Source organism: Anser anser (assembly GCF_964211835.1).
Source record: "Anser anser genome assembly, chromosome: Z".
NCBI classification, from domain to species: Eukaryota; Metazoa; Chordata; class Aves; order Anseriformes; family Anatidae; genus Anser; species Anser anser.
In genome coordinates, this window is record NC_139723.1 from 84,458,729 (window position 1) to 84,476,462 (window position 17,734).

Below are 17,734 nucleotides of genomic sequence, written 5' to 3' on the forward strand. Positions count from 1 at the left end.
CAGCCGTAAAGGTAACGGGGACCATCAGGTGATGAAGAGCATGCCATGAGCTGGCCGTAGCATCGGCAGCACGACAGAGGTTTCTCTTTCCTTGGCTGAGGACTTGCCATTGGCCTACATTTGATCGCTACATACTTAAAGTTCAGCAATCAGGCTATAGCTCAAGCAATGGACAATTTAACAGTGGGGAGTCCTATTGGGATGGAGGAATTAATGGGAGCAGGGGCGCGTGCTACCCCACAAGCGCAAGTGGATAAACAATGCTCTGAGCAAGTGAAAGCATCAGTATTGCGCGCTATAAGAAGGATCCCAGACACTAACAACTCAGATGCTTCATTTGCAGCCATAAAGCAGGGAGCCACCGAGCCCCAAATAACATTTCTGGGTCGGTTGTCGAATGTTTTGGGCCGTCGGGTGGAGAACCCTGCCGCGCGGGGGATTCTGTTGCGACACCTGGCGACTGGAAACGCGGCTGTAGGAAATTGTCGTGACCTACGGAAACCGCTAACCCCACGATAACCGGTACGATGTAGGAACAGAGACCCACGAGATGTGGCTGTTGGTGGACGCTTTACCCTCGCGTGTCACGGTGGGGCTAGCACAAAAGGCCAATTGTTTTAATTGTTGGGGGGCCGGGTCATCTCAAGAGGAACTGTAAAAAAAAAAAAATCAAGTAAAGAAAGATTGGCCCTCACAATGGCCTGTGATAGCCCCTGTGTTTAGTATTATAGGCGTAGGGGGTATGCAGAAATCAAAGCAAAGTGCAAAAACAACTGAGTTTCAAAGGGCCAGAAGGTCAGCTAACCCATACTCCCCCTATGTGTTATCAGTGCCTTGCACATTGTGGGGTCAAGATGTCTTAAGTCAGTGGGGCCTCGTGCTGCAGACGCATTTTCATTAAGGGCCATTGACAGGCAGCAACCATCCAGCTAACATGGAAAAGCAAGCGACCCGTTTGGATTGATCGATGGCCCTTAAGGAGGGAAAAGTTGCTGCCGCTAAGAGAGTTGGTTAAGGAACAACTAGGCACAGGCCATATAGTGCCTACAACAAGTCCCTGAAACACTCCAGTTTCTGTGATCCTTAAGAAGGAAGCCTGGAAAGTGGAGATAGTTACAGGGCCGTGCATCCTTTGTCACGGAGTCCATGCATTCAGGCACCACACCGAAGCACAGAAGTGGAAGAAAAGGCCCCAGGTAACAGTCTGTGAACCACAGGGCATCAACAGAAGCTGACTAGGACCGTTTCTTCACACCCAACCCCAGCTTGTGCCTTGCGAATCAAGGTGCCTTTGTGCACATCACGGCAGTTAAACAAGTTACGTTAGCAAAATGCTGCTCTGAAAGACAGGCTTTAAGTCGAATCACACTCGGTGAATTTATGCAAGTGTGATTGCCTGAAACATGGTGAACAACCCCACTGGTTCCAGGCAAGAAGAAAACTGAGTCAAGCTCCCCTGCTGCTAGCACAGCTGCCTGAGAAGCGTCTTACAGGAGAGAAGGACAAGACACTGCTTTCCATTTTACTTCAGACTGGCACCTTTGCTGTGACCCTCTGAGAAAACCTAAATCACAGCCTGAGAGCAGAGACTATTGCTTGAAGAATTTTTGGGGGAGAAAAAAATATCTTTCATCTGCTTGGCTGTTTACCTGGGCTGCACACTCCTCAGCTAAGCGGAAACAAGATGCTGTATATTAGGGATGGTTTCTTATTTATGTATGTTGCACTGTCAGGGTTTTTAATAAGCCTAAGAACACTAGTATGACAAAAGACAATTGCAGTTTGTCTGCTGAAAAGTGTGAGAGAAAAGATAAAGGTATTCCTGGTGTCTCTATTTACAAACAAAGGTTCAGGAAGCCATGTAGCCTGTGCAAGACACAACTCTATCAGTGCACACAGCACTCAGCAATGGACACCAGACGTTGGTACCCAAGCATCAGACGAGTCCCTAGAAAAACCCATCCCAAGCATCTTAAGCTGGGCTACATCCTCATTTACACCACGGGCACAACCCTTGACTGCTGCAGACACTGTGCAATTCCAGCTGCCCAAAGCATTAACTCCTGACCACCAGGCATGTTCCAACACATGGCTTAAATACAAGAGGCTGCACGCACTCGTCATAGTGCACGTTGTCAGCAAAGTAAACAATTTTAGAACAAAAGAGCACTTTTTTTTAAAAAACAATGCAAATTAGGCTTGAGGAAATAACTTTTCAGAAAGGAATTTGAAAAACAAGTTTTTCCCCTTCCGCACGAAATTTCTCTGCATTTTTCGTGCCTGTTGTTTACAAAAATTTTTGTCTGTTCCAAATTGTTTTCAAACATTTTGGCTAAGGATTTTCAACTTCCTATTTTCAAATGTTAAGAACGCTTCCTTACAAATAGCTATCTCAGGATGGGAAAATAAAATCAGATAAACCCCAGAAGATTCATAAATGGTGCATCGATTTACCAGATATTTGCCTGGAAGAAGCTGGAGTAAAACAGGACTGAGGGAGAGGTTCATGCTGTCAACTGCAGCTACTCCTTACATCGATAATTTCTGCTCCACTGTAGCAACGTGCTTCACTTTAACCTTTTGCTTCGGTCCACTGAGACCCAGTGTGCCAAGAGCAGTGACACGCTTAGGCAGAGCCACAGCACCAGAAAGCTTGCATCAAAGGGACAAAAATCAAACAGCATATGGAGAAAAACGGGGAAGGCAGAATAGGCACGTAACAGATGACATACGGGTGCGGGTCTCTTATTTACTGTTTCCACCTCTCACACCCTCAGGTTTCTCTGCCAACAGCCGCACTTATGGCAGCACTACACCTTGCTCCCTCTGCTCCAGGGGGATGTGCAAGGGGACGGAGCTGGGCCCTGAGCCACGTGTTGAAGCAACACCATCATCCGCTGCATAGTGGCAGGGCCAAGCCCCAGTAAATAATAGTTAGGCGCTCTCCTCCAAGAAGTCCAGGAAAAGAGAAGTCACCCTCACTTTGCAGGCACTCGGAGAGCAACTGATTTTGATCAGAGCACAAAAAGGGTTCGGAAAGCAGCAAACAGGCCTTATCCTACCAGATCCCAAAGTCCCTTTCTGGAGGCATTTGCACGCCAGGTTAGAAGGGAGCACACAGAGAGAGAGCAGAGGGGAGCCCTGGCATCAGTGCTGGGGGAAAGGCACCGGCTGTGGGCAGGGAGAAGGCGGCAGCAGCTGCAAGCAGCACCCTCTTACCTTGGTGCAGGGAGCCCTCCAGTGGCTGCACAGCCGCTGCTGTCTGCTCCCAAATCCTGCAGCTGATGCTGCCCCCGAACAGGAGAGAGGCAGCAGGGCCCCACAATGAGAAGGGGCAGCCAGGCATCACCCCTTCCCCCGGCCAGAAGCAGAGCAGCAAACCTCAAGCTAAGCACAGACAGGGAATAAACGCTCCAAGATTCAACTTCACGTCACGGGGTCACTACCTGAAGCTGGGGCTTCGTGAGCCCCAAGCTCACGGACTAGCAAACCGCACAGCATGTTCCCTTCTGGGTTTAGCTTTTAACAAAGAGCATTTGCGCAAGGGTTCTGGGCAGGAGCTGGAGCTCAGCTTATTGCAGACGCAGGATGACAACAAGGAGGGGAACGACTCGTGTCTCAGAGCAGGGTACCCGGGGACACTGCCAGACAGGTCATAACCGAGGCCCTGTGCCTGCTCGGGGTGTTTCACACCCAGGGATGACAACAGCCAGCAAGTACAAGGGGTAAAGCACAGTTGGCTTGCAGCTTCCCTGTTGAACTGCCTCGAGTGAGGAGAAGGTCTTGCCACTACCCATTGCAGATTGCAAGGGCTTCCTGAAAGCCGGTCCCTTCCGTCCCATCACACACACAGAGCGAGTGTTTGCAGCCCCAGCCTGCGGTCCCCATCCCTTAGCTGGAAGATAACGTCCTGATTCCCTCTGCTCTCTTTTTCACATGACTGACCACAGAACTATTAATATCTGAACCCAGAGCTGGTTCAGCCGGACCACTCATTCCCTCCAAGGAGGGGAAAACCACAGCTTCCGCCATCCCTGGAAAAACCTTTTGGGACAGCGAGAGCAGCAGCTCAGATGCAGCAGAGACAGTCCTGGTTTGCTGATACACTCCCGTGGAGAACATCAACCAGCATGAGAGAGTTCAGTTTATCTCTTCTGTGCCTCCTTTCCACCTTCAAGAGGGGTGAGTTCTGAGCTTGCTACAGTTCCCTGTCTGGTCAGGGCTTTTCTTCCTGTTCTAGTCAGTGTGCCGGGGGAACTGCTTGTAACGAGCTCTGAGAACAGTACGTCCGTCACGTTGCTTAAAAGGATCTTGAAACGTCAGGTGCCTGGGTGAATACTGGAAAAACTCAAAAGCTTGATTCAGCGATTGTCAGAGGGGCTTTTGGTCTGTATTGCCTGTTTTTTGTGGGGTTTTTTGGTTTGTTTGTTTGTTTTTTGTTTTGTTTTTTTTTTTTTTCCTTCTATAACTTGTGCAGGGACTTTATCCTCAACTAACTTTCCCTTACATTGCCCGTTGGATGCAGCATTTTCACCATCATGCAGAAGCACTGTTTCACATTCCTAAGAGTTGTTATGCAACACGCAATTTGCTCCAGCTCCACTGAGCACTTAAGCTCATGGTTAACTTCAAGGACATACTTAGTTCTATTAAAGTCAATGGAAAATGGAAGGTGGTTAAACATACTGTCAATTTGTTTGCTAGAGCAGTTGATCGTCTGTGATGGTCTCTAGCTCTCAATCTTATTGTGTTCGTGACCTCAAATCCTTTCCACTGATGGCTAGCAGATTTGCTTACCTGACAGCTCCTTTTGAGAGCTACCTCTTCCAATTTGTGTAGGCTATTTGCTCATGACCTTGCCTGTTACTCATAAAGCAAGCTCCAGGAACAAATGGAGGCTGGATGAGTAGCAAGAGGAAGCTATAGAAGACCTGCCGTGCTGAAGCTTTAAGGTTAAATCATACTCCAGAAGCTGACTAATCCCTCCACGCATAATGCAGGGCCTTCAGGCAGGCTGTTTCAATAGACATAAACGGAGCTGGTGACACAAGAAGCACTTGTTGTTAACAGTATGTCTCATGTGGAAGGTGAGGGGATGTTTATGTGCCAGAAGAGTCGTGTTCTTCGGTTAATGTAAAAAAAATGCAAACCAAAAAAGGCAGAAAAGCCAGAATCTGCAGTTCTCCGAAGCCACGGGGTTACAGTGACACGCTCAGGAGCTACCCAAGCCATGGCCAAGCAGCCACGGTTGGCCACATCTCTCCCCCAGGATGCCAGGAACACCAACAGCAGTGGCAGCCCTGGATTTGCTGTGCTCACAAGCCTGCCCCTGATCAGAGAGATGGGCAGAGAACCGTGAGGACTGACACCACCCAAAATACAGCTGACCAGTGGGGAAAAGAGATGAGTTTGTGGTGTCCGAATAAACAATGGGGAACAAGTTAGAAGGCAATAGAGCTCTTTGTTTTTACCAGTAGGAGTCAGGTGATTAACCTGACTGCTGAATGCCCACAGATCAGAGGGAGGTCAGCAATTTATTCACAGAAGGCCTTCACGTTATTCCACAAGTATTCTCAGCTATGGAGGGGAAACCTCCTGATCAAGTAAGCCACCCAGTAGGTTTTATAAGACAGGAATGCAGCCGCAGACATTCCTGAAGCCACAGTCTGGTGCTACAGCTGTTGTGACTAGCGATACAGTTGACAGATGTACATATCCATACAGCAAGAGCTGCCTACAAGCGCCGCTTGTTGATGCTCTTGGTTTCTGGGGAAGGGAAATGGATGAGATCTGAGTTCTCCCTACATACTTCAAGGATGAGGAGCATTCGTTCAGTTGAAAGACACTTTCATCACCAGACAGAAGTGATCAGACTGGGTCTCAGTAATCACCTGCAAGACCTCTGCACAGGGAAGAATCCTTGGTGGGTCCAAGAGTATCCATTTTCTGACCAACAACAGAGCAGATGCAGAAAGGATGACCAATGTCCCTCTTAAATACTGCAGATAAGTCAGCCTTCATCTCTTTTTGCTTGCAGGTGTGCAGTCCAATGGCTGGTCCATCCACGTCCCATCTGATGTTACCGGGGAGCTCGGGAAGATGGTCGTTCTGCCCTGTACCTTCACACACCCTTACAAAACCTTTGACCGGACCCTCACTGCCATTTGGAGGATCAAGGAACCTTACAACGGCACCGTAGTGTTCAAGTGCACCAGCCAGAGTGCCAGCGAGCTCTGTAAGACTGCTGTCAGCTACAAAAACAAGTACAAACTGTTTGGCAACCCCCGGCACAAGGACCTCTCCATCAGGATTGACAATCTGACCTGGAGTGACAGCGAGAGGTATTTCTGCCGAGTGGAGCTCTCCGGAGACATCCACGACAAGTACGAAAGCAGGAATGGGATAAAGCTGCATTTGATTGGTAAGAAAATCAGATTGGTAAGAAAAAGGAGGCAAAGCCAACCCAGAGGGAAGTTGGAAAGCCCCAGGATGTGGAAACTGATGAGATGGTAACGGAAGGTGACCTGAGATGTTCTTCCAAAGCATTGGCTTTTCTAGCTCCAGTCAGCCCAGGGAAAATCTATAACATTTTGGCAGGGAATCCTCATTGTAGTCTTCCAGTCTGAGATGATGCATGCAATGCAAGGAAGGGAATAGGAATAAAACAGCACAGAAACTGATAAGAAAATACAAGCACAAGCAGACCTGGATGGCAGCAGGGGCTTGGGAAGACAAGGTACCTGGCACCCATGTGCTATAGGTCTAAAATGATCTGGAGCAGGACAGGTTAAGTATAAACTGCCTGAAAACCTGCTCTGGTCAACAAAGATCAGACCTGGGAACTGGCAGTCCCCATCACCCCCTGCAAGCTCCTTGGGCTCATCAGATCAGAGGGCACAAGGAGGAGCTTCACTTCGCCTCCTCACAGTGCAGAAAGCCAACATGGCAGCAGGACATTTTGCATTCTCCGCTGAGAGAGAAAAAAAAAAAATCAAAAGCCTGCCTTATTTCAGAGCAGCTCAGCATGGCAGACAGAGCAGAGCAAGCAGGGGTGGATTTCCTGCAGAGATCAGAGCTCTCCGCCTGTGCCCTCCATCCCCAGGGATCCCACAGCGCCGTGCCAACCCCCTGGGGCTGCGATGTGCTTTGCTTACAGCGAGCTCTCAGCCCCTCTCCGGGTGTGCTCACTGATCTAACGAGCGCTGGTAGATAGATGTACACGGCCTCAGGAACAGGCTCAAAACCTCAGCCAAGAGCACAGAGACAGGGTGTGCTGGAGGATTCTGCTTGTGAAGTGAAACTGCCTCGCAGCCGCCGTGCACCCCAGGCATCCAGGCGAGGCACAAAGATGAGCTCGGTTACTCCTGGGCTGTGCTGCACAGCCAGGGCTCTCCTGCACGTGGGGCAACTCCAAAATATCCCTCCATAGAGTGGCAGCGAGCTCTGACCCCCAGAGGCTGCCGGGAACGATAACCGGGCGCCACGCAGGTGTGGTGCCCAGGCTGCAGCCAGCTTTGGGAATGGGCCCCTACAGTGTAAATAAAGGGCAGGGATTAAGTAATGCTTTAAAGGTCAGTTTAAACACCAAAACACAGGTCCCTGGCACACACAACTAACACAGCTCTCCTACAGATCACAGTCCTCCAGCCTCACCCCCTCCTGCATTACAACACTCCACAGGCCAGGAGGAGATGCACTGCGGGTGGTTGCAAGCTGTGCCTCTGCTGTCTCATCTGGCAGGTGGAAAAAAGCAATATTGAACACCTGCTTTTCCCCCACAAGGACATTCATTTAGCTCCCCTCAGTTTTCACAATGGCTTTGTGAAGTGCATGAAATAGGTCAGCAGTTCCAACAGGAGAGGACCGGTGGGTGAGACAAGCTTGGTCACGTTAGCCCCACTTCCCCAGCAGGCAAATCCAAAATCATGAGTTCAGGAGTAACTCTCAACTTTCTGCATTCCCCAAAAATGTTCTTGACTACCACTCAGTCACACAATCCCATACGCTACAAATACAGGATACAAATCAGCGGCCCTGCCCTAGTACCGGTATGCTACCTCAAAGCAACCACGGAGCTACACCAGCTGTTGGGTGGTCGCTACAGGGCTGGAGAACATCAAAAACAGGTTGTAGCAGAGAGCAGAAGTGGTCCTTGACATTGATTTGCCAAATCTGGCAAGTCTCAGGCACCAAGCAAAGGGTTTGCACCAACAGTTCCCTCCTTGTGTGGTCTGGAGGTCACAGACCAAGGCAACTGCCATGAGACACCAGCAGGAGGGCACCACGGTTGCCCTCTCCAGACCTGGCTTTGAAGCCTGATGTATTTTCCCTCTTCTGCCGTGATTTTCGCAGCTGCCCCCAGGATCATTAACATCACCGTCAGCTCCAACGGGGATCACACCTTCCAAGCCCGCTGCACGGCCGAGGGGGAGCCAGCGCCCACCCTGACGTGGAGCAGCCCCCACCACAGCAACCTCACCTCGGTCACGAGCACGAGCCACCGCGTCACCAAGGAGCTCCGGTACCTGACGCACGACGGCAAGTACACGTGCACGGCAGTCAACAGCCACGGGAGAGCAGAGGGGGCCGTCTACTTCTACAAGTTCAGAGCGTCCAACAGCTCCTTCTTCATGATCCTCATTTTCGTACCGCTGGGAATTAAGGTGCTCGTTTTGCTGGTGATACTGAGCCTCACCGTGTTCTCCAGAGGTACGCATCGCTGTCTCCCTTGGCAGTCTTTCTCCATCAGACTGGTAACCACAACGTGACGCAGCAGATAAAGTCAGACGTTAGGGTGCACGTGCTGGGGGAGGAGGGCGTCTGTTCTGTGATTATATTAGTTTCCACCCTAGAAAAATGGGGTTCATGACAGAAAATCTAACACACCAAGTAAGAGGGACCTCCTAGCTGGCCTAGTCACAGTGTGCAGACATGAGGTCCCACTCACGATGGCATCTTTAAACAGGCTGTGAAAGGCTAATAAACCAACAAGTGTGCAATTAGTAGAGAACCTGCTGCCTACAAAACCAGACCATTGTTAAGCAGACTGATTACTAACCTCTTCTGCAGCCCACGGGCAGGATCTGTCACTGCTGCACCCCACGCAATGGTTTGATCTCGTGTTGGCAACCTTCTTAATCCCCAGGGCATCTCCATCCGCACGCTTCCCAGCCATCAGTGAAATCCCATCTCCCCACTGTGCTGGGGCCACGAGAGCAGGGAAACCCCAGGGTGATGGAGATGAGGGTGGGAAGAGACCTCCAGAGGAGTCCCAGGGTCACCAGCTGCCAGCCCAGCTTCCCTGCTGAGCTCTGGTGCAGGGAGGAGGTGGCCAGGAGGTACCTCTGACTCCACATCCCAGGTCACAGAGACATCGTGTCGCTGTGACTTGATGTCACAGAGACAGGCTGATGTCAGCACCTTGTGAAAGCCACCGCTTGCCTCCAGCTGCTGAAGCCGTAAGATCAGCCAGAAACACTTTGCTCCTTATACTCCAGCACCTAACTCCTACCCTGGTGGAGGTGAACCCATAAAAGACCACAAAAAATCTTCTCCCGTTCACCACAGTATCACGGTCATCATCTAGTGCAGGTTCCCTACAGCTCCAGGGCAGTCCTGGCCCCCCAGCTCATCCCCGCTGCACTGCTAACCCACATCTCTCCTCTCATTTAACAGGTCCTTCCTCCGCCCCAACCAGCCTGGCCCGGTAAGCGCGTCCTGCCTTCTATTCATCTTACCCAGCAGGAAGGCGGAGATGGCCGAGGAGAGAAACGCAGCTTATTCTTGGTCTCGGCTACTACTTGGGGCCTGACGGCAGGCTCCCAGGACAAGGATAGGGCTGATGGCAAAGCAAGCTGGTGCGAGGGACCAAAGTTTGGGGGACCAACTGAGAACAGAGTCAACTGATTTGAGGACAAGGAACGTGGAGAGACAGCGGTACATGGGTGCAGCAGAAGCAGGAGACGAGAAGTTTAGGTGGCCCACAGGCCCTGGGAGTGATAGGAAGCCACGTTAAACTAGAGGAAGAACCCCAGTCTCTGATGGGGCAGAAGGAGAGCCTATGTCAGAGCTAGTGAGTTCTGCCAAGTGTGGAAAAAGATAAGGGAGGTACCAAACAGCCCGCACCAGAGACAGCTCAGGTGTAGCAGGGCCCAGTTCTCTGCCTAGCATCCGTAACACGCTGCCACAGTACCACGGGCATTTCCCATCACCCAGCACAACGCTGCTCCTGGGGACTCCTGACAGCTGTAGTGACCAAGCTAGAGAGGGAGGGAGCCAAAAAAAAAAAGAGACTACTTTTAGGTTAAACATACGGAAACAGCATAATTACATGTGCCTGGAGTCACTCCCTTCCAGCCTCTGTGGTGCCGCCACCTTCCACCTCACCCAAGAAACATGGCCATCTGAGCAGGACATTTGAGCATGCAGCGTCAGGCTACAGCCAAAGAGGCAACAGGGAATTCAATCCTACAGCTGCTTTTGAAATCATTATAAGCAAAAGCATGGTTTTGCTGATATACGTGTCTAAACAATACTGCACCCTTGGTTGTGCTTGTATAGATACACGCATAGATGAAAGCTTAAAAACCAAGATCCTCCGTGCTCTGCAGGGACCCTTCTCAGGAGGTTTATCCCAGAGCCTCCTGAGGCTCTGAAGCAGCAGAAGAGCAGCAGGAGTTAGTGCTGAGGGCGCAGGGTTCATTCCAGACGCTTAAGGATGTAAAACACCGGTTGTATATCAGACACTGAAAGCCACCTGCTGCAGAAGGCAGGACCTGTACCAGACAGTATTGCGGGGACACTCAGAGCTAGCTGAAGCCACTTATAAAGCCTAGCACTGCCAGAAACGTGTCCTCACCTTTCTCACTTCTTCCACCACCAGGCCACAGCAGCAAGACTCCACCTACGAAAACTTTGACCGCAGACACAGCAGCAGCCAGAGCTTGCCGACAGAAAGACCCACGGCACGATGCAGCTGAGCACCCGGGCTGTCCCACACACACCTCCTCGCACGGTGAGCTCCTGTCCCCTCTGTACAAAGCTGGACCGCCTTACGGCGCCTTTTCCTGCTGCATGTAAGACTGCTGTGGACTGATGCAGATGGTCATACAGGCCTTGCAGGTGCGTGTTTTCCATCTCTGCTGTGACTTACAAACAACAGAAGCCTCCAAAGGGAAGACAGATAAAAGAGGAGTGGAGCTGAAAGAACAGATTTCCATGAGATGCCAGTTCTAACCAACCTTCATGTTTCTAGCCTGCATCAGAGAGTGTTTAGCAAACAGATAAGTCTACCATTTTCTCACGTTTTTGCTTTAGCATGTATCAAATGTTACTTCAAAAAAAAGTTTTCACCACTCCACTTGTCAAAACATGTGCAGATTCCTAGAGCCAGCAAGTGAATTATTTTATGTTCTAAATACCAGCTGTAAAGAAAAATGCTACTGGAATTTGTCGTTTTTTATTATTATCATTCCTTAACTTCCAGAAGAGTTTGTATAAAACTTAACTTTCAAGAGGAGTCCAAGCAAAAAGGAAAAGAGGTTTTCAGTTAGCTGACAGAGCTGAAAGCGAGACATTCAAAGGGAGGTCTGTATTGCAACTCTGCTGTGGCTCCTGATAGGGGTACCTGGTACACGAGCCCATGTGCACACTAACAAAGCTCTGATACTCTGCAATAAACATGGTATGAAAACATTCCAACAAAACAAACTACACCAGCTCTGTTTGTATTTGTACATAAGTGCACAAATAGATACAATTCTGTAATACGTGCATGTACAGTTGATCCATCTTGTGTTTTTTGTTTTTCCCAGTGAAAACAGCTTCTCAATACAGATTTTTTTTTTGGAAAAAAGACCGTATCGTAACTGTGTAAGCTCAAGGAGGTTTTGCTAATGAAACAGTTATAGAAGGAGAATGAGGAATTTTGAGGGGAACTGGAGGAAGTCAAGACATTTATGTTGTCTACTAACATTTTTTACCCCAGGGAAAACAGAAAACACTTTTTTCAAAAAAAAAATATAAAATTACTTTAGAACAGCTTCCATTTCTGCATTATGTGAAAAAGTTCCTTTAAGGCCTGACCATGCACTTCTTAGTGACTTCACACCAGAATTTATTTCAAAGCCACTGACCCTCCCCAGCCACGTCTCCAGCCCAGCTGTCCATGTCCTCCAAGGCGAGGTGAACAGCCTCAGACTATGGCACAGGGTGGCACGAGGCAGCCTGGAGCGTAGTCAGGTAGTCAGAGGCCCAGGGCAAGGCTGCAAAGAACAACAGGCTGGCACAGAGAAGGAGAAAGAATGAAAAAAAGACAGACATGAACTTACCTTCAGGTTTGTATCATCAGATTCAGTGCTCTGTGAGATCACCCCAGTGCAGCAGCTCCAAAACTCTTCTTCTAACAGCCCTGCTTCTGCTAACAGGCGTCCCCAGCCCAAGCCTGCTACTGCACTGCCACCAAGCCTGGGGTCCTTCCACGCTCACCCCCTAGCCTGGGAGCTGAAGTTCAGCTCTTCATAGTATCAGTGCTGGGAAAGTAAAGGGCAACCTTACAAATGACTTGGCCAGGATAATGAGAGGGGGGAAAAAAAATCTTTTAAATCCCAGTTTTTAATCCCAGCAGTGGCAAAGCCGGGTTCAATAAATATAACATATGAAAAGAGGAAAAGGAAGTTACACCAGGCAGTATAGTTACAGACTGGTAAGCTCAGCGTGACAGGTTTCGCAGGAAGCAAGCGACCTCAGAGATTGTAACTGGACAAACTGAAGTGAATTCCTCAGCCCTCAGAATTTATAGCAAACATCAGAGAACAGAGAACCCATTTCTACCTGCGCCTGGGACTGAAGCTGGGCTGCAGGACTTTTCTCTTGAAAACTACTTCAGCACCAGCAGTTTGGGTCCGAACAGAAGCATCAAATGTCATGCCCCATAGCCACCTGGCATGCACAACGTGTGCCGCGTTGCATGTTATCAGCATCCTACCCAGACCACTGCCAGCAAACTGCACCGAAAGGTGAGTTTAACAGCTGACACTGCAATATCATCTCTTTCTACTGCAATCTACAACACGGAAAGCAGCAAAAAACAGTTTTTCTTCCACTGTCACCTGGTTCTATTTAAGGTACAAACAAGCAACTGTGCAATGTGGGGTAAGGGGAAAGATGGGAGATGCTGAGAATGCAGAATTCTTTCCAGTAATAAAAGAAGAAACAAGAAGTCAATTCTGTTGAGCACTATTCAGAGAACGAAGTCCAAGCCCTGAAGCACACATTTGTGACAGTGGATCTGATAGCTGATAAAAATGCAGCCCTGCTTTTGAGGAAAGCACGCGTTCAAGACTTTTACCACTACAATGTTCACTGAGAAGCCAGCACGATGGTTTGTCACTGACACACATAACAAAAGTATCAGCTCATTGAGTTTTCTGTTTCTAAAAACCTACTGCAGAATTACTTGATGTCTTAACCACGACGTGCACTGAAGTAAATCATTTCCACCAGGATTACTGGACCTAGATACGGAAAAAAACAAACCAAAACAAAAAACACCACCACCTCTAATATATTTAAGCAGTAAGTTCTTAAAGAAGCTGTTTCCATGGTCAGGACAAGCTGATGTGACATTTGTGTCAATGAAGTTTGCTGACAGCAAAGCCCTCAGTAAGGATACTGCACCACCAGCTCCGAAGGCACAGTTTTCCTCTACTTCCTTCCACACTATCAGCTTCTTCCTCATTTGGGATAAAAAACAAATTCTATTGTCTATTCTGGATCAGTTGTTGAGTGTTGAAGGAACAGAACCAGGGCATGTTCCTAACACAACACTGCCACAGAGGGCTGTGAAATTTTGGTAAGATGGCATCATCATTTCTGCCATTACATAGATGAGTTTTCCCATGGGCTCTGGCCACAAAAACAGACTGTTGTATCATGTACTTGTTAAATCCAGAACTCCCCAAACCTCCATCAACTGAGCAACTGCATGGCATTCCTCCATCATACCTTAATCTCCAAGAACAGGCATGTTTTATCAGATAGAGTCTCTTCCAGCAAGTTGAAAATATCATGGCATTTCTCACAAATTACTGATTTCTCATTTTTATTTTGCATGGTCTTTGCAGACATAGCATGTTATAAACACATTTGTAAAAACTTAACAGCTGAAACAACATCATCTTTTAAAAGTGCATGTCAAATACATGTATCCCCAACTCCTTCACATTTTTATACAACTGATCAATAACATATCTAATAAAACCAGTGCTTTTAAGTCTTTGGGCAGGCAGGAAAAGCAGCAGAACGTATTCTTCCAGGTGTGAATTTTCCAAGAGTCTGTTAAAGTCCATGCTGCGTCATGATCTGGTTAATATACAGAGAGATGTACATACATATATATATAAATATATATAGGCTCGCAGATAGAGCAAAGAACTAAGACCACATGAAGATGATGGTGATCTAATGACCCAACTGGATAGTTAGCAGGATTTGTCAAGAAGAGAAAGGTGGTTTGTTTTCCAGCACCAAAATCACAGTTAAGAGCAACACTGCAAAGCAATCCATTATTGAACAGACAGTAGGTAGTACACTTCCTTCCCCCGGGGACCCGAACAAATGTTTTAACATGCAGCCATGTTCTAAACAGAAAGGCACAATTAGTGCAGGAAGAGAAGCTATTGTTGATCCTTCATACCTTCATACAGGCGTATAGATTGGGACTGCAGGACCTTGGGCACCTCAAAGAGATCAGTGATGAAATGTGACGAAATGGCCAACATTAGGCAAGCAACCAGGGAAATTCATTTTCTGCTGTCAAGGTGCAATAGACAACCCAACAAAACCAGTGATCATTCAGCTGAAACAACAGATTTACAGGCCCATGGTTCGTGCTTTGGTAATAGAATTTTAACAAGCGTCCACCTAATTAAATACAAGCTAAATAGCTTTTCACAGTGTCATCTAAAATCCTGCTATGGCATGCCCAGCTAGGAAGAAATGAATAAACTTAAGTGGTGTCCACTTAGTAAGCCATTATTTCCTAAACAACCAGATTTTCAGAGTTACACATTATTATCTGACAAGAACATAACTGTTTCCCACACAGACTCTGGGGATCCAGAAAGAAAATCAGTCTTTAGGCATTGCCTGGCTTAAAACATGGCCAGAAATTACTTGTGTTTAATCAAGCAGTATGGAGGCAGACTCACTAATACTTAGAAAATCAGAAAAAGCTAAAGTCCTTTAGTTCAAATTTTAGTTTGTATTTACAGGTGTGGGAGAAGATTGTAGGCATGCCTTTTAACTAGAGTTCTGTGGAATATCAAAAAGTCAAAATTTAAAATACTATCTTTTCAAATACAGGAACTTCAGAAGTCTCCCAACACACACACACACGATTTAGAGGTATCCTGGCTAAGAGAGAGGAAACCTCTTTTATACACAACCCACCCTTCACTTCGCACTGGCTTAAGCGTTGACACTGAAAACGAAAAAGGCACAAAGCAAAAATGTAAGATGCTACAAGAAACAACGACGAGCTTTGCTGTCGAATGACTTGAATGTTGGTAACCTCCTCTCAGAGGCACACCATACCCAGGAAGGTATTCAATTGCTTTCAGTCAACAAAAACTGAGCAAATCCACAGGCCTAAATATCATAAGAGCTTTAAAGGAAGGAGAAAACCTCAAAGAGAGTAAAACTTGCCAGCGTGCAGTTCCCATCCACACTTCTGACTTGGTTAAGTGGGACTCTGAAGGTAAAAATTACTTGTGCAATAACTACATGTAAACCAGAGGAATCAGCATCGCATGATGATTTTGTGAGCTCAGTGCCGCTATCGTATGCAGTCCAAATAATGCACTTCTGGGTACAGAGTGTTAATAAGGAGAGCCAAGAGATTATTGCCATCTTGAAGACAATGTTCTGGATGCTTGATGAACAGAGAAGCCTGGGAGAGCTGCTCGTGGTAATCCATGTATTGTTTGTTTGATGCCATAGATTCAAGAGCAGTCAGTGCCTACAGACAGAAGGGAAAATGCTGTTAGCTGTGTGTATTTTGGTCCATAACCAATCAGTTCATGAGCCACCAGAAGAACAACTCCACTGGAAGATCCTTATCTACTAGAGATCCTGGTGTATTTTGAACAAACATTTGTAAAGATACAGTCGCATAATTTTGCTTCAAGCCACCTCATTTTTCAAGCTGTCCCCACCCTAAGATAAACAACAAATGTTCTATTCAAGGCTTGCTCTGATTGTTATAAATATTGTCCTATATGTACTTCATGAACTGAAGACATCATTTTAGGGAAACCACACCAAAATACAAATTGCAACACACAACTATTCCCTTCAAGTTATTCTTGTTAAGAATCTTTGACTTATAAAAGTATTATTTTGCTCACATTAATAATATTACAGAGACGACATCAAGTGTAAACTTATATGTAAATACCTATGCTGTCAGTACCACCTAGGGCAAACGTTGGAAGAATAGCTGAACAAATTTCATTTATTTCTGAGAAAAAAAGAGCAAGTTATACCAAATAATTTATTTTGGTTTTGTTTCTAATCAACTCCTCATTCCTCCTTATGCACCTACTGAAACAATAACACGGTCAGTGCACATGACAAAGAAACAATGCTAATTTGCAATAGGACTTTTAAGCCCTGCCTTCACAAACAAGTGTTTGTATGAACACGCTCCTGCTTCACCACTTAAAGCAGGACAATCAGAGCTGCATTACCTTTTCCATTTCTTTTAAATTCCTTGTACCCACTATGTTTCAAAGTTTCTGAACTCAGGGTTTACAGACAAGCTTATCTGCACCTTTTTAACATGCAAGATTAGAAACTAACATATTTGTATTAATATAGAAGGTTATAAAAAATTTTCTAAACAAACAATTTTACTTGCATTCAGCCTAGGATCACTTTAGCCCAGGAGTCAGACACACGGTCCTACGACCACAATTTAGTAATTTGCCACCCATCAGCTGCACGCTGGTGTGCCAGCTCCCAGGTTCATGGCAAACAACACGGTAAAGCAGTGGTGCAGATTCCACACAAAGATGTTTCAAGACATCACATTTTACCTTGCACAAGAGATAAACTGGTACATATGAACTTTCACCCAGGGCAGCACAGGCAGGCCCCAGGAATGCTTTTAGACCCCTATACTGAACCTGGCCTCATCTCTGGCAAATTCCATGATGGTGATTGCTGCAAAATATAGCAAAACCTTACATGAGTTTATGATACATTCCTTTCCTTGAGAACACAAATGAGAGCAATAAACTATTTCTGAAATTCAGAAATTCAAATGTAAAGCAGCAACAAGAAGAGACTGGGGGCATTTAGCAGCGAATAAAACCAACAAGTTGAGAGCATGGCTTGGTGGAAGCAATGCCTGCAGTGGCTCAAAAGCCTCACCCCACAAGCTGAGCTAGCACAGAAAGAGGACATTTCAAGAAGCCAACGACTGGCACACCCTACCTGCTGGGCCTTCTGCGACAGCTTTGGTTCTGACCCTGCTTTCAGGCGGACTTGACTCTCTGCAGGAATCTGCACCAGGAGGAAGGCAGACAAACTGCGGGCAACCACACGAAACCTTGAACAGGGAAAAAGAACAGAGAGAAGGTGGCATCAGGTTTGCAAGTCCTCAGCAGCAGATAAACTGGAAGTTCTGTCCTGTGAGAGATCTCTTGCATGAGTAGTATTGTGAAGCCTTTAC

General features: G+C 47.2%; 2 protein-coding genes across 5 annotated transcripts in view; one reads left to right on the forward strand and one right to left on the reverse strand.

Moving 5' to 3' along the window:
• The first annotated feature begins 3,986 nt into the window (after positions 1 to 3,986).
• SIGLEC15 (sialic acid binding Ig like lectin 15) lies at positions 3,987 to 13,955 on the forward strand. Of its 2 annotated transcripts, XM_083816038.1 has the most exons (6): positions 3,987 to 4,182; positions 6,038 to 6,421; positions 8,353 to 8,709; positions 9,676 to 9,706; positions 10,883 to 11,014; positions 11,113 to 13,955. In XM_083816038.1, exons 1-5 carry the CDS (start codon positions 4,074 to 4,076, stop codon positions 10,977 to 10,979), a joined length of 978 nt encoding a protein of 325 aa, XP_083672164.1. In that variant the 5' UTR covers positions 3,987 to 4,073; the 3' UTR covers positions 10,980 to 11,014; positions 11,113 to 13,955. The 2 variants fall into 2 exon arrangements, with proteins under 2 accessions (XP_083672164.1, XP_083672163.1); XM_083816037.1 differs by having other exon boundaries at positions 3,988 to 4,182; positions 10,883 to 13,955.
• Positions 13,956 to 14,088: 133 nt separating this feature from the next.
• EPG5 (ectopic P-granules 5 autophagy tethering factor) overlaps positions 14,089 to 17,734 on the reverse strand; it is a 50,990-nt gene continuing 47,344 nt past the window's right edge. For all 3 annotated transcript variants that reach the window (XM_083816034.1, XM_083816033.1, XM_083816035.1), the window contains 2 exons: positions 17,497 to 17,611; positions 14,089 to 16,018 (listed from right to left, as the gene is read on the reverse strand). In XM_083816034.1, coding sequence (XP_083672160.1) covers positions 15,836 to 16,018; positions 17,497 to 17,611 — 298 coding nt within the window. In that variant the 3' untranslated portion in view covers positions 14,089 to 15,835. The remainder of the gene's footprint in view (positions 16,019 to 17,496; positions 17,612 to 17,734) is intronic.

What these genes read in the sequence shown, in the direction of transcription:
- SIGLEC15 (XM_083816038.1), top strand. Translation starts at nt 4,074, where the DNA reads ATGCAGCAGAGACAGTCCTGGTTTGCTGATACACTCCCGTGGAGAACA. An exon ending in CCTTTCCACCTTCAAGAGGG is followed by an intron (nt 4,183 to 6,037) that starts GTGAGTTCTGAG and finishes TTTTGCTTGCAG; the next exon opens with GTGTGCAGTCCAATGGCTGG. An exon ending in CCTCACCGTGTTCTCCAGAG is followed by an intron (nt 8,710 to 9,675) that starts GTACGCATCGCT and finishes CTCATTTAACAG; the next exon opens with GTCCTTCCTCCGCCCCAACC.